The sequence below is a fragment of the Peromyscus californicus genome, unplaced genomic scaffold (genome assembly GCF_007827085.1).
Source record: "Peromyscus californicus insignis strain IS unplaced genomic scaffold, ASM782708v3 Scaffold_1__1_contigs__length_55948999, whole genome shotgun sequence".
NCBI classification, from domain to species: Eukaryota; Metazoa; Chordata; class Mammalia; order Rodentia; family Cricetidae; genus Peromyscus; species Peromyscus californicus.
In genome coordinates, this window is record NW_026294492.1 from 30,219,048 (window position 1) to 30,230,476 (window position 11,429).

General features: G+C 45.8%; 1 protein-coding gene across 5 annotated transcripts in view; it reads left to right on the plus strand.

Moving 5' to 3' along the window:
• Arhgef33 (Rho guanine nucleotide exchange factor 33) overlaps positions 1-11,429 on the plus strand; it is a 101,529-nt gene that overhangs the window by 79,724 nt on the left and 10,376 nt on the right. For 2 of the 5 annotated variants that reach the window (XM_052746367.1, XM_052746370.1), the window contains exons 15-16: positions 4,543-4,682; positions 9,643-9,717. In XM_052746367.1, the coding sequence (XP_052602327.1) occupies positions 4,543-4,682; positions 9,643-9,694 (192 nt within the window). In that variant the 3' untranslated portion in view covers positions 9,695-9,717. Of the gene's footprint in view, positions 1-4,542; positions 4,683-9,642 lie in introns of all 5 variants that reach the window. The other 3 variants (XM_052746369.1, XM_052746366.1, XM_052746365.1) reach the window with 3 other exon arrangements.

Genomic DNA, 11,429 nt, shown 5'->3' on the forward strand with positions numbered 1-11,429 from the left:
AGCTTAAAAAAAAAAGACTCGGGCATAGAACAACTGAGTATGCTTTTCCTTTTTGCATGCTGGGAAAGATGGAAAGAAGGCCCCAGAAACAGGAGGGGAATGGATCATGGCAAGCCCTGGAGTTTGCTGCCCACCTGGGTTCCAGGAATCAAACTGCAGAGAACACCCAATACTGTAGTCTAGCAAAACCGCTCACATTCTCCAGGAATCTGAGATTTTTCTTCTGTCTCTGGTTTCTTGACTCTAAACCTTAAAAAAATATCTTGGGTAAAATTTCTGAGACAAATCAATCTTAGGTAATCTGGAGAGTTCATTAAAAGGGGAAATAGAAGGGAATTAATAGTACCAGATTAAACAGGGATGCAGGCAGAACCTTACATCAAGCTTAGAAGACTTGTAGTCCATGCTTTAAGAATGCCTTGATGCCTGGCGGTGGTGGCACATGCCTTTAATCTCAGCACTCAGGATCTCTGTGAGTTTGAAGTCAACCTGGTCTGCAGAGCGAGATCCAGGACAGGCACCAAAACGACACAGAGAAACCTTATCTCGAAAAACCAAAAAAAAAGAAAAAAGAAAGAATGCTTTTATTTTACATGGTCATAAAAATGTGAGTTTTTTGCCCTAATTCATGTGTGAACACATAGCAATAACAATATGCCAGCATTCCCTAACACATGAAGACCCGAATCAGGTCAAGAGACACCAAGGAAGAATCATGCAGAGTTCATGTGAAAAGGGGCTGTGTGTGTAGATATACATGTTTATGCATGTGTATGTAACACATGCATGTTTGTGTACGTGTATTAATGTGTGTGTATCTGTATTTAAGGTAGGGCTAGGACTGGGACATCAGGTGCACAAGATAACCCTGTGAAACTATATCCTTAAAGGGGTCAGTACTCAGTTGTTGGGGTGAGCAAAACCATTTGGCTTCAGTCTGCTGTACCCCACCTGTGACCGGAAGACCTAAAGCCGGTCTTAGTGTCTTCACTGAGAGGCAGGAAGAAAGACAGTGTGCTTTAGTGCAAAACGCACCTGACTGGGTAGTAGGAACTCTAGGTTCTAACCCAGGCTCCGATACCAGGTAGTTGCCTGCTTTGGACTGGCTCCCCTGTGCCTCCAGTTTTCTTATCTATGAAAATAAGATATTTAGGGAGCTGGAGAGATGGCTCAACAGTTAAGAGCACTGGCTGCTCTTCCAGAGGACCCAGGTTCAATTCCCAGGACCCTCACTCATGGCAGCTCACAACAGTCTGAAACTCCAGCTCCATGGGATCTGATATCTACTTGTCTCCTCGGGCGTCAGGCATGCACATGGTGCCAGATGTAGAAGACAGAACGCCAATACAGATAACAATAAGTTGACGTAAAAAGGAAGACATTGAGTGGAGAGCAGGATAGCTCAGCAGGTAGAGCTGCTAACCTGAAGGCTTGACTTTGGCCCGGATCCTACAAGATGGCAGGGGAGAACCAACTCCTCGCGAGTTGCCTCTGACTTCCACAAAGGCTGCCTGGCACCTGCGTGCCTGAACTCACACACACACGCAAAGAAAAAGCACTGAAGTTTTGGCTGGTGAGGTTACTCAGCAGGCAGAGGCACTTGTCCCCATGCCTGATGACTTGCATTCCACCCCTAGAACCTACGTGGTGGAAGGCCAGCTGATTCCTGCATCGTTCTCTACCTCCACATGTGCCCTGGCCTGTGGACCCATCCCTCATCCCAAATAATCAATGTGATCATAATTTCTAGGAAGCAGGTTACCTCACAGCGTCATCAAGATCAGACCCGACAAGGTAGTTTGAGAGTACGCTTTGTAAAGTATGAAATACTGTACCAACTAAAGACGGTAGTAAGACCATGGTTCCACAGACAGATTTTCCTTAAACAATTTATGAACAATAATGAACGGAGAATTTGGTGTGGATCCTAGTTAAAGACTACTTTAATGGAGGTCCACATGACAGGAGACAAAACCAAGCTCCTTCCTTCTATGGTCTCCTAAATTCTAAGTCGGGATGTTCTATCATTGAGCAGGTGTTTTGGCTAGCAGTATAGCCTTGCGTTAGTCCCCACAGACACCTCCCAAAATGTGGTCTTGGAGGTAGTGGTGGATGCAATGTAAAACATACATACATATATATATGTATGTATGTATGTTTTACGAGACAGGGTTTCCACCTGACTCTGCCTCCCATCTGCTGGGATTAAAGGCGTGCACCACCACCACCCAGCCTAATTTTATATTTTATAAATTTTATCAATCCGGAAACTGGAGCCAGACCTACTGAGTCAGAAACTACTATTTAGGACTCACAGTTAGGTGTTTGCCATAAACAGTAAGTGCATTGGGCAGAAGCTTGCCTGAAACTGGTTTTCATATCTAAGTATGTACAGCGATTATGTATACGCTAGAGATTCTGACTCAGAGACTCCACGCTTAAGAATCTGTGTTTTTAAGGAAAAAGCAAGTGTAGATGGTCCTAGGGTGCCAGGAGCATGCTTTGAGAAACATTGCACTAAGCCGCCAGGATGCTGGTCTCCGTGTTTTAGTTATGAAGTTTCTTAGCAGCATCTCAGACTTTGCAGGTTGGCTACTACAACCACAAGTGAAGGTCTCAAAGTCAGATCTAGACGGTTCCTAGGCAGACCTCTTGCCCGTGCTTTGCTCCTCTGTCAGCAGGCAGTCAGCTGTCCTGGTGTGCTTTCTGCTTTGACTTCTTAGAGTCACTCAAGTTGAGCAGCTGCTTCTAGATTGCTTTGAAATCACCATCATCTCAAGGAAAATATTCTGTTCATGTAGGGTGTAAGTTTGTGTGCATACCCAACACATACTTACATATGCATTTAAGTATGTGTGCACATGGCCTGGAGAGATGGCTCAGCAGTAAAGAGCATTGGCTGCTCTTCCAGGGGACCTAGATTCAATCCCCAGCACCCACATGACAGCTCACAATTGCCTGTAACTCAGGTTCCAGTTGATCCAACTCCCTCATGCAGACGTAACACAGGTCAAATATCAAGTACACAGTAAAAAAAATAAGTATGTGTGCACATGGTAACACATCTCGCACTTAAAAATAAGTGCGTACAAGAAGTGTCTTTATTTTTAATTGTACTCTAACTGTGCACTGAGTTACATAAGTAGGATGAAAGCAAAGTTTAGACACACCAGTTAGACACTTCTCAACAGGTCTGACCTCTTAAAAACTACTCTCCACTGAAATACAGAATTAGGAACAGGACTTTAAAATTATGGTTACATTGTTGATAGCATCCTGTTGATCTCTGTGTCCCTCAAAAGTAAAGCAAGCCACAACAGTAGCAAAACCCCTTAATATTAAGTTTTCTTATTTTGTAGAAGGAGAAGCATACCAAGAAATACCAGGGGTCGAGTATTGGCTTATTCAGCAAGATACAAGTGATGCCAGTGCAGAGTTTATTTTCTTTATTTATGGTGGCTATAGAGATAGCTCAGTGGTTAAGAGCACCGGCTGCACTTCCAGAGGACCCAGGTTCAATTCCCAGCACCCACATGGTAGCTCACAACTGTTTGTGACTCCAGTTCTGGAAGTTCCAATGCCCTCTTCTGGCCTCCCTCGGTACCAGGCATACACACATGGTACACAGACATACACACAGGCAAAACACCCGTACACATAAAAGAAAAATATATTCGTTATTATTGTGTGTGCCAGGGCAAGTATATCAAGGTCAGACATGTCCTGGTTAGGTTTTTTTTGTCAGCTTGACAGAAACAGGAGTCATCTGGGAAGAGAAGTGTCAGCTGGGAAATGCCTTTATCAGATGGCTGGAGCCAGGTCCGTAGGGGCATTTTCATGGAATAGTAATAGAGGAGGGAGGGTCCAGTCCTCTGTGGCGGCGGTGGGGGGCGGGAGGGGTGCTGCGCCCAGGCAGTGTTCTGAATCAGCCTGAGCAAACCATGGAGAGTAAGCCAGGACGGAAGGTCTGTCCGTGATTAGGCTTCGGTTCTTGTCTCTAGGCCACTGCCCTCCTTGAGCTGCCTCCCTGACTTCCCTCAGTGCTGGACTGTTATCTGCAAGTGTGAGATGAAATAAACCTTTCTTTCCGAAGCTGCTGTTGGATCATGGCTTTATTTATCCCAGCAATAGAAGGCAGAGGATGACAGAGGGCATTTGAGGGACCCACTTTCTCCTTCCACCTTTAGGCAGGTTCCAGGGATTGAACCCAGGTCCTCAGGCCTGTGTAGCAAGTGCTTCTGCATGCTGAGCTATCCCATCAGCCATACAGTCTGTGCCTTTTGTTGTTAGCCAACTTCCTTTATTTACTTCTCTTCATCGGTGTATTCTGCTGTGGACGGTTTGCCTTGATTTGTAGAGAGAATTACACTCGGACAGTGTTTCTCTTCCCACCTCCTCACTCCGTCACCCTAGGTGTGCTTTGGCTGGGACTGGAACCCACAGGTAGTCATGGGGGTAGGAGAGGCAGGCGGCAGAGTCCCACAGCCAGGGTAGCGACTTTTTGGAAAAGAGTAAAAAACCATGCCTCTTTTGTGTTTTCAGGAGATGCACTTAGAGGATGCCACCCGATTCTGTCCAAAGGAGGAAAGAGAGAGTGAGCAGACTTCTTTCAGCGATCAGAACCCCAGGCAAGACCAGAAAGGGGGCTTCCGCAGCTCCTTCCGCAAGCTCTTTAAAAAGAAGTGAGTAGCCCTTAGATAAAACAGTGTTGTAGCTCTGCCCTTTGGCAGAGGGTGGAGGTTTTTACAGTATTAAGTACTGAGTAGCCCGGTCTCACACAACTGGTTCAAATTCAGGGTTTGTACCCAGTTTCTGAACAGAAGCAAACTCAGCCCCCCTGCCACTTGTTAAAATCCTTCCTGCTCATTCCCAGAGCTGTGTCCTGAGGGGAGCGAGAAGAGGGTGCCCCCTGGCCATTGGGCTGACACAGAGAGAGCCTCTGTGGGAGCTGGGTGTTCAGTTAGACCTTCCACATGTGGAGAGTGACGAAGGCGTGCCGGCGTTCTGCCCTCATGGGCCTCAGCATCCCGGCTCTGAGCAATTTGTGTTGGAACTTGTAAGGGTTTTCCCTGAATGAGTGGATTTGCCTCAGGTCCTAGTGAAAACTTTCAGAGTGTCCATATTAGATGGGAAACAAAAGATGTTTCCTTCCTTGGTCTTTCTAAGTCTTCTTATTGCATGAAGCATTACCTCCCAGACATTGGGCCAGTGCTGTGTTGCATTTTGGGAGGTGGGGCCAGGCTGCAGCGTAAATGTAAGGAAGAGAGAGCTGACCCTTAACCTTTGAGCAGCATGTGACTCAGCAGTCTAGCCCTTGCCTGCCTGGGTGGCTGCTGTGTCTACCTCCACAGGTCCTCAGGCCTGCCTTCCTCCCTTAGGGACAGCTCCTCGTTAGTTACTTCCTCTTTTTAGAGATCATTGTAAGTCATTTTTCAATCTCAAGTCTATATTTTAATTACTAGAAAAATTAAATGAAGGTGTTATTGTTGCCTTTGGAGACTTACTGGGAAGCCACTTTCTCCAGGAAGGTAGTTACTGGTCTTGATGATAGAGGAAGTAGAGAAAGCCTACAGTTGGCTTTCCTTTTTTCTTTCTTTCTTTCTTTTTTTCTTTTTCTTTTTTTTTTTAATGATTTGTCTAATCCTCCAATGGGAGGGTGATGCTGAGATTAGTGGGTATCTGATTGTTGGTCCTTGCCTGTTGTTACTAGAAGGAGGAGGAAGAGGAAAGAAGAACAGCGGTTCTACAGTTAACCACAGCCCTACAGTCTGTCTCCTTCCCTGCAGTTAACCACAGCCCTACAGTCTCCTTCCAGTTTTGCTAGGCAACCCAGTGCATGCATGACTGTTGCTGGACCCTCAAGTCACTTTATGTAGGGACTGGGGCTTAAGAACTGTTTATTCCTCTCCTGGATTATGGATTTAGGTTTTCCTTGGTCTATAGCTGCTAATGACATGAGTTGGAAGAAGTAGACAAGTTCCCAGTCTAAACTGGGGATTTAGGCTCTAGATCTTCGGAAGAACTCCAAACTCCTAAGGATGCACATGGCTTGAGTCTGTTGGATATTTTTTAAAGTCATAAGATTCCCCAAAAGAAATAACGATTTGTTCCTCACTACCATTTATAATGACTGAACAGTATTTGTTGGAAAACAGTCAGCAATAGATCCTCCCTTGGTTCCTTTACAAGTTCCTGTTCATCAAAGAGATGTAACAAAATGGCCTATTAGTTACATGACGCATAGGGGGCAGATCTGCCTCTTTGTATTGAGAGGGCAGAACTAGCACAAGGGAGGAGGAGGAGGAGGAGGAAGAGGAGGAGGAGGAGGAAGAGGAGGAGGAGGAGGAGGAGGAGGAGGAGGAGGAGGAGGAACACTGTAGAAATGCACCTGTCTGAACCTGGCAGACTCACGACAGAGTGAGTTCTCTGAAATAGGAGCTAGATGACTCTGCCTGGGTTCTCTGCAAAGTTTTCCTACGCTGGGTGGGAGATTGCTGGAGAAATCATCAGTCCTTTCCAGTATGTATATTTGCTTTATGTGTACTCTGGCTTTATTGTAGCTCAGTCTGAATAGTCTCCCCAAACTAGATGAATGTGGTGTTGGGCCTGTAGTTTTAAAGGTCCCCCAAAGAGAAGGCCGTACAATCTTGCTGGAGCTCCCTGCCCCCACAGACCTTGCAGACAACTTAAACCGGGGCCTCTCTAGACTCACACTGGCTAACTGCCTTCAGTTGTCCTGCAACTTGGGGCATTTTTCTTAGAGAAAAGACCAGTAGATTCTCATAGACCAGTCTGCATCTGTCATAGTACTATCAACAATAATGGCACTGTCCTCTCTATTTAAAATGTCAAGTGTTACCTGAGTGGAGGTGAAGGTGGAGCCACTTCGATGATTCTTCCTCTGGCAGGCTTTCCTGGCTTGGAAGGTCTGGTCTAGGACAGTCAACACCACGCAGGCAGTTCCTACTACAGCTTTGTACTTAGGGAGCTCTTCAGAGTCTTGGCAAGGGTTAAAGAAGCAGCTTAGCTAGCTTCTTCTGGTTTTTCATCTAAAGACTGTGGAAAGTCTGTTAAGGACCACACTCCTGTATGGTATTACAGAGAGAAAGGGCAGGGAGGCCCCAGGGTAGCAGGAAGGGCCTGTGCCTTTAACTCAAATGTAAATACACCATTCTTGTATCTGTGCATAATTCCAGGCATGCATAAAGGACCATGAATGACATGGTCCCAGCCATTGCATAGGAACTTGCACTCTGAACTCAGGAATGTGTAGGATGAAAGATAAACTCTCTCTTCTAGAAAAATCTATATGGAGAGTGTTAAAGACTTAAACCTAGATTATTGTGAAAGATGAGGCGCAGGTAGAAACAAAGTCAGCCATTTTGAGTGTCAGGAAGTCAGTTGGCAGCAAGCCCAGTGACCTTAAGTCACTAACCCTGGGTACCGGCCACCCCAGAGCCTGGCCGCCCAGGTCCACACGGCAGGCCCCGGAGAGGCAGCTGTGCTCCGTCCGGGGCTTACCGCCTTCCTCCCCTGTAGCCCTCTGGAGGTTCAGTCCTGTCTACACTGACACACTTTTTGTTCCATAGGGGCTTGTTTGGCTGGTGGCCCCACACACCCAGAATGCTGCTTCGGGATGAAGCTAGGCATGGAGCCAGATGCAACAGAAAACCCGAGAAAGGGTTCTCTTCCCTCTGAGGCTGGGAGGGCCGAAGGATTCCACAGGCAGAGTCAAGTTGACATCATAAAAAATATTCTGAAAAAGTGCCCACGATATTTGAGGATAAAAGGGTAACCCTTCTATTGTCTCCATCCCAGGCCCATTTGCCCTGGGTAGATACCAGGTCATAGATCCCCGAAAGCTGTACAGAATCGGTCAGAATGAGGTCTGCTAGTTCAAATCTGAGCATGTTAAGTGACTGCACATCTTAAATGGGATTCTCAGAAGCTGGGGAAGAGATCTGCTATGAAAGGCCGATGTTTGACTGAATAAGATGGAAGGGAACTGTCCCCCTAGGAGAATACACATGGACACTGTCAGCCAAACCCAGACTGTTGTTAGAGCGGAGGCCAATGCTTTTCAGGTCTGTGTACAACTCTTACACTTGGGTCACTGAGTACTCTTGACTGGGGTGTAGCAGTCGGGAAGAGAGCACGTAAGACAGTGTAGGGTAAGGCCTGTAGACGGTGCTTCCAGCCTTCATCATCAACTCGGTGGGGAGTAGACGATAAAGAATACACCATCTAACGACACCCTTTCTCTTCCTCTTAGTACTTCATAATTTAGATGATTATTTCTATTCCAGCCATCCTAGCCCCTCCACCAATTGCATCAAAATCGATTTTCCTCATCACACGGTCAGGAATACTTCTGCAGGGCCCACAGATTTGCATGTCAGGGAGTCCTCTTTGTTTGGTGTCTTCTCAGTGGTTCGTGTCTATGCCTCTTTTGCGGAACAGTCCATGTAACAGAAGGCAGGACTCTAAGAATCAGTTGATCATTTCATACTCATTTTCTCTTCAGAACCCACCCCAAGCCCCAGCCTCCCTCTTACCCACTTCGCAGTTCCATCCTATCTCATTTAATTTCCTATGTGATTTGCAAATTCAAGAGGGGATGCTTGAAAGGATAAGTAATTGAGGTCACCTAACTCTGGTTGGGAATGCTTCCCAGCAGGTCATCTGAAATCAGTTATTTTTAAGTGTCTCCAGTGTATTTGGTTGTCCCCAGCACACACACAAAAAGTAGACGAAATAGCTCCTACCCATTTGGAGCTTGTAGTTCAGAGGGTAGCTTAGCTACACGTTATAGTCCATGGCATATAATTAGAGTGCTCATTCACCACCCTGTGAATGCCATGGTTGACTGGCTTGGCTAACAAAACAGGTGCTCCTCAACCTCCTCCGACCTCTTCATGTGAATGCCCTAACACTGTCGAGGAGGATAGTCTTTCACATGAGAGAACCAACCCTTGTATGTCAGAGACGTCTGTGGTACTGGATTTTTACCTCCCTTCCTCATCTCCAGTTTTTCAGGTTGAGCTGTAGCTCAGCTGTACTTACTGACCTACCCGCCTTGGCTATTTCTTTTTCTCTGTCACTTGAAGGATGGTTAACAGGAAGTTCTGTGAAATGTGGGTGACTGTGTGTCACGATACATTGACAGCCACTGTACTCTTCACTGTGGGTTCTCCACTGCCCCTCTAGTATCTGCTCAGATAGGCCCTGCAGCTTGCCCTGCAGAGGGCGTAGGGTGTTCAAAAGCCATTTCTGTGTTTTACAGAGAAAGGGAATGAAAAGAAAACACACTATCTCCGTCTAGACTCTGCAGGTTTTCCCCTACTTACTTACCCCGACACCCTTAGACTAGTCCAGGTATACCTATAGAATGGTGAGCATTACAGTGTCAGCTCAGATTGTCTTGAAAAAAGTGAAAATGAGCTTTGCTGCAGTAGAGTTCCGGATTTGAAAAACAGTTAGCAAGTTAGCCACTAGCTACTTAGTAGTTAATATTCAGAAGCACAGACTTTTGTACTGGAAACAAAGAGGAGGTACAGTTTGTAAGAAGAGCAGTTAAAAAAGAACAACCATCTGAGCTGAGTTTGTGGAAACTAGACAGGGCGATTTTGGCATTTGTTTCAGAAATGGGACCTCAACTGGTGAAGATTTCTGTGGTCCTTGGGGCTGGTGGTGACATCAGAGCTTTCCCCTTTCCAGGTAAACTCCAGTTGCATGTGGGAACCTCCAAGTGTGACGTGTTGGGTCTGGAGAGATGAGGCGTAGGGAAGAGGGAAACTGTGAGGTGCAGTCTCACAGTAGATTAATGGGGAGGACAACTGAGAAGACACTGTGCAGTTAACTCCTACTTCCTGCCCTAAAAGGCAAGGGCTTCTAGGCGTCCAGCTACCGGAAGACAGGGAGACAATGAATAGCCGAGGTGCATCTTACTAATGTCTGGGGCACAACTGTGCCAGCCAGGGATGATCTGAGCTGGAGGGAAGCCTGGAGTTTTAGGGAGAATGTGAGTCTGTTTCCAGGAAGTTGAGGCTGGTCCTTGAAAAGAGAAGTTCACCCTACCTAGATACCTTCTTCTTATCTCACAAGTATCCAGGTGTACTGGAGCTGAGAGAGAGTATTTCTCCTCCATTTACTGGGATACAGTGGGAAAGTAGTCCTTTCTAATCAAGTAAAAGCATGCTGGGTAGCTCTGGCTTCTTTTCTGATATTAAATTGAGAAGTAAAACTATCTAGTCCATTCATCACCTTTTCAGACATCTTTAGTCTTTCTGTAGGTCCAGTGTTTTTACTTTATACTAGAAAAGGATGTTTGAATTCTTCCCAATAAGCTCAGTAGATATAGATTCATAATTAGTAAGAATAATTATTAGTAGCAAGGACTTGGGCTGGGTATAGATATATAGCAATAGAGCACTTGCTTGTGTGTGAAGGGCACTGGGGCCAATCCCCAGTACCACCAAAACAGAACAAAGTAAAGCAACCCTCCCAAAAAATAACCAACAAAAACCTCCCGAACAAAGACTCAAACCATGACAGTGAAAGAGCTGGGAGGCCAGTTATCCTGCGTATGTGTTCAGGGAGAGCATTTCTGATGCAGGGTATGGAGACATGGGTCACTTGAACAGGAGCTCTGGAGCTTCTCTTTCAGACATCCCACACCAGGACTTCTGACACCGGGTCTTGGTTAGTGGGCTAGTTTTACCCATTCTAGCTGGAATTAAATAGTGAGAGGGCCCCAGGCTAGCTGTATGAGAGGTTATATCTAGAAAGACTCCTCCCTCTAGGGACTTCTGACATGAACAGACTGGAGAAGGTACAGAGCTGGAATGGATTGCCCAACTGGTTTAACCAAGAGAAAGGAAGAACGCACCCTCAACTGGGGGCTCAAATGGACTGAGTTGACTCCTGACTAGTCGTGGGCTCCTGTGTGGTGCTTGAGATAACTGTATTGATTTCTGCGTTCTACCAAATGTAGCAATATGTGTGGTTGGTTTCAATAAATCTTTCCTTTAAAAATGAAAACAAGCACAAGCAAGAGTTTGTAATGTCATGCCTAGATGAAGCAAGGGCCCATGATAACCTTTTTCATTTCAGGGCCTTGGTAATCTGCCGAGTAGTTATTGTCTTGAGTCAAAGATAGATATTTTTGAGCCTTTATTCCTGTTCCAATGCTTCCACACGGTAACTTACACTGACATACACAGTTGTCACAATTGTCCCCATGAAGCATTAGAGAGAGATTCTGTATGTTCACTGCAGACTTGAGATACACAGATCTTAAGTTTTGAAATTCAGGGGAGTGAAAATGATTCCAGATCTAGCAGGCAACTGTTTTACAAATGCAAAACAATTTGGGTAGATAAAATATTTGAAAACAATTAAAACCAAATCAACCTGTACTTTATCTGTGT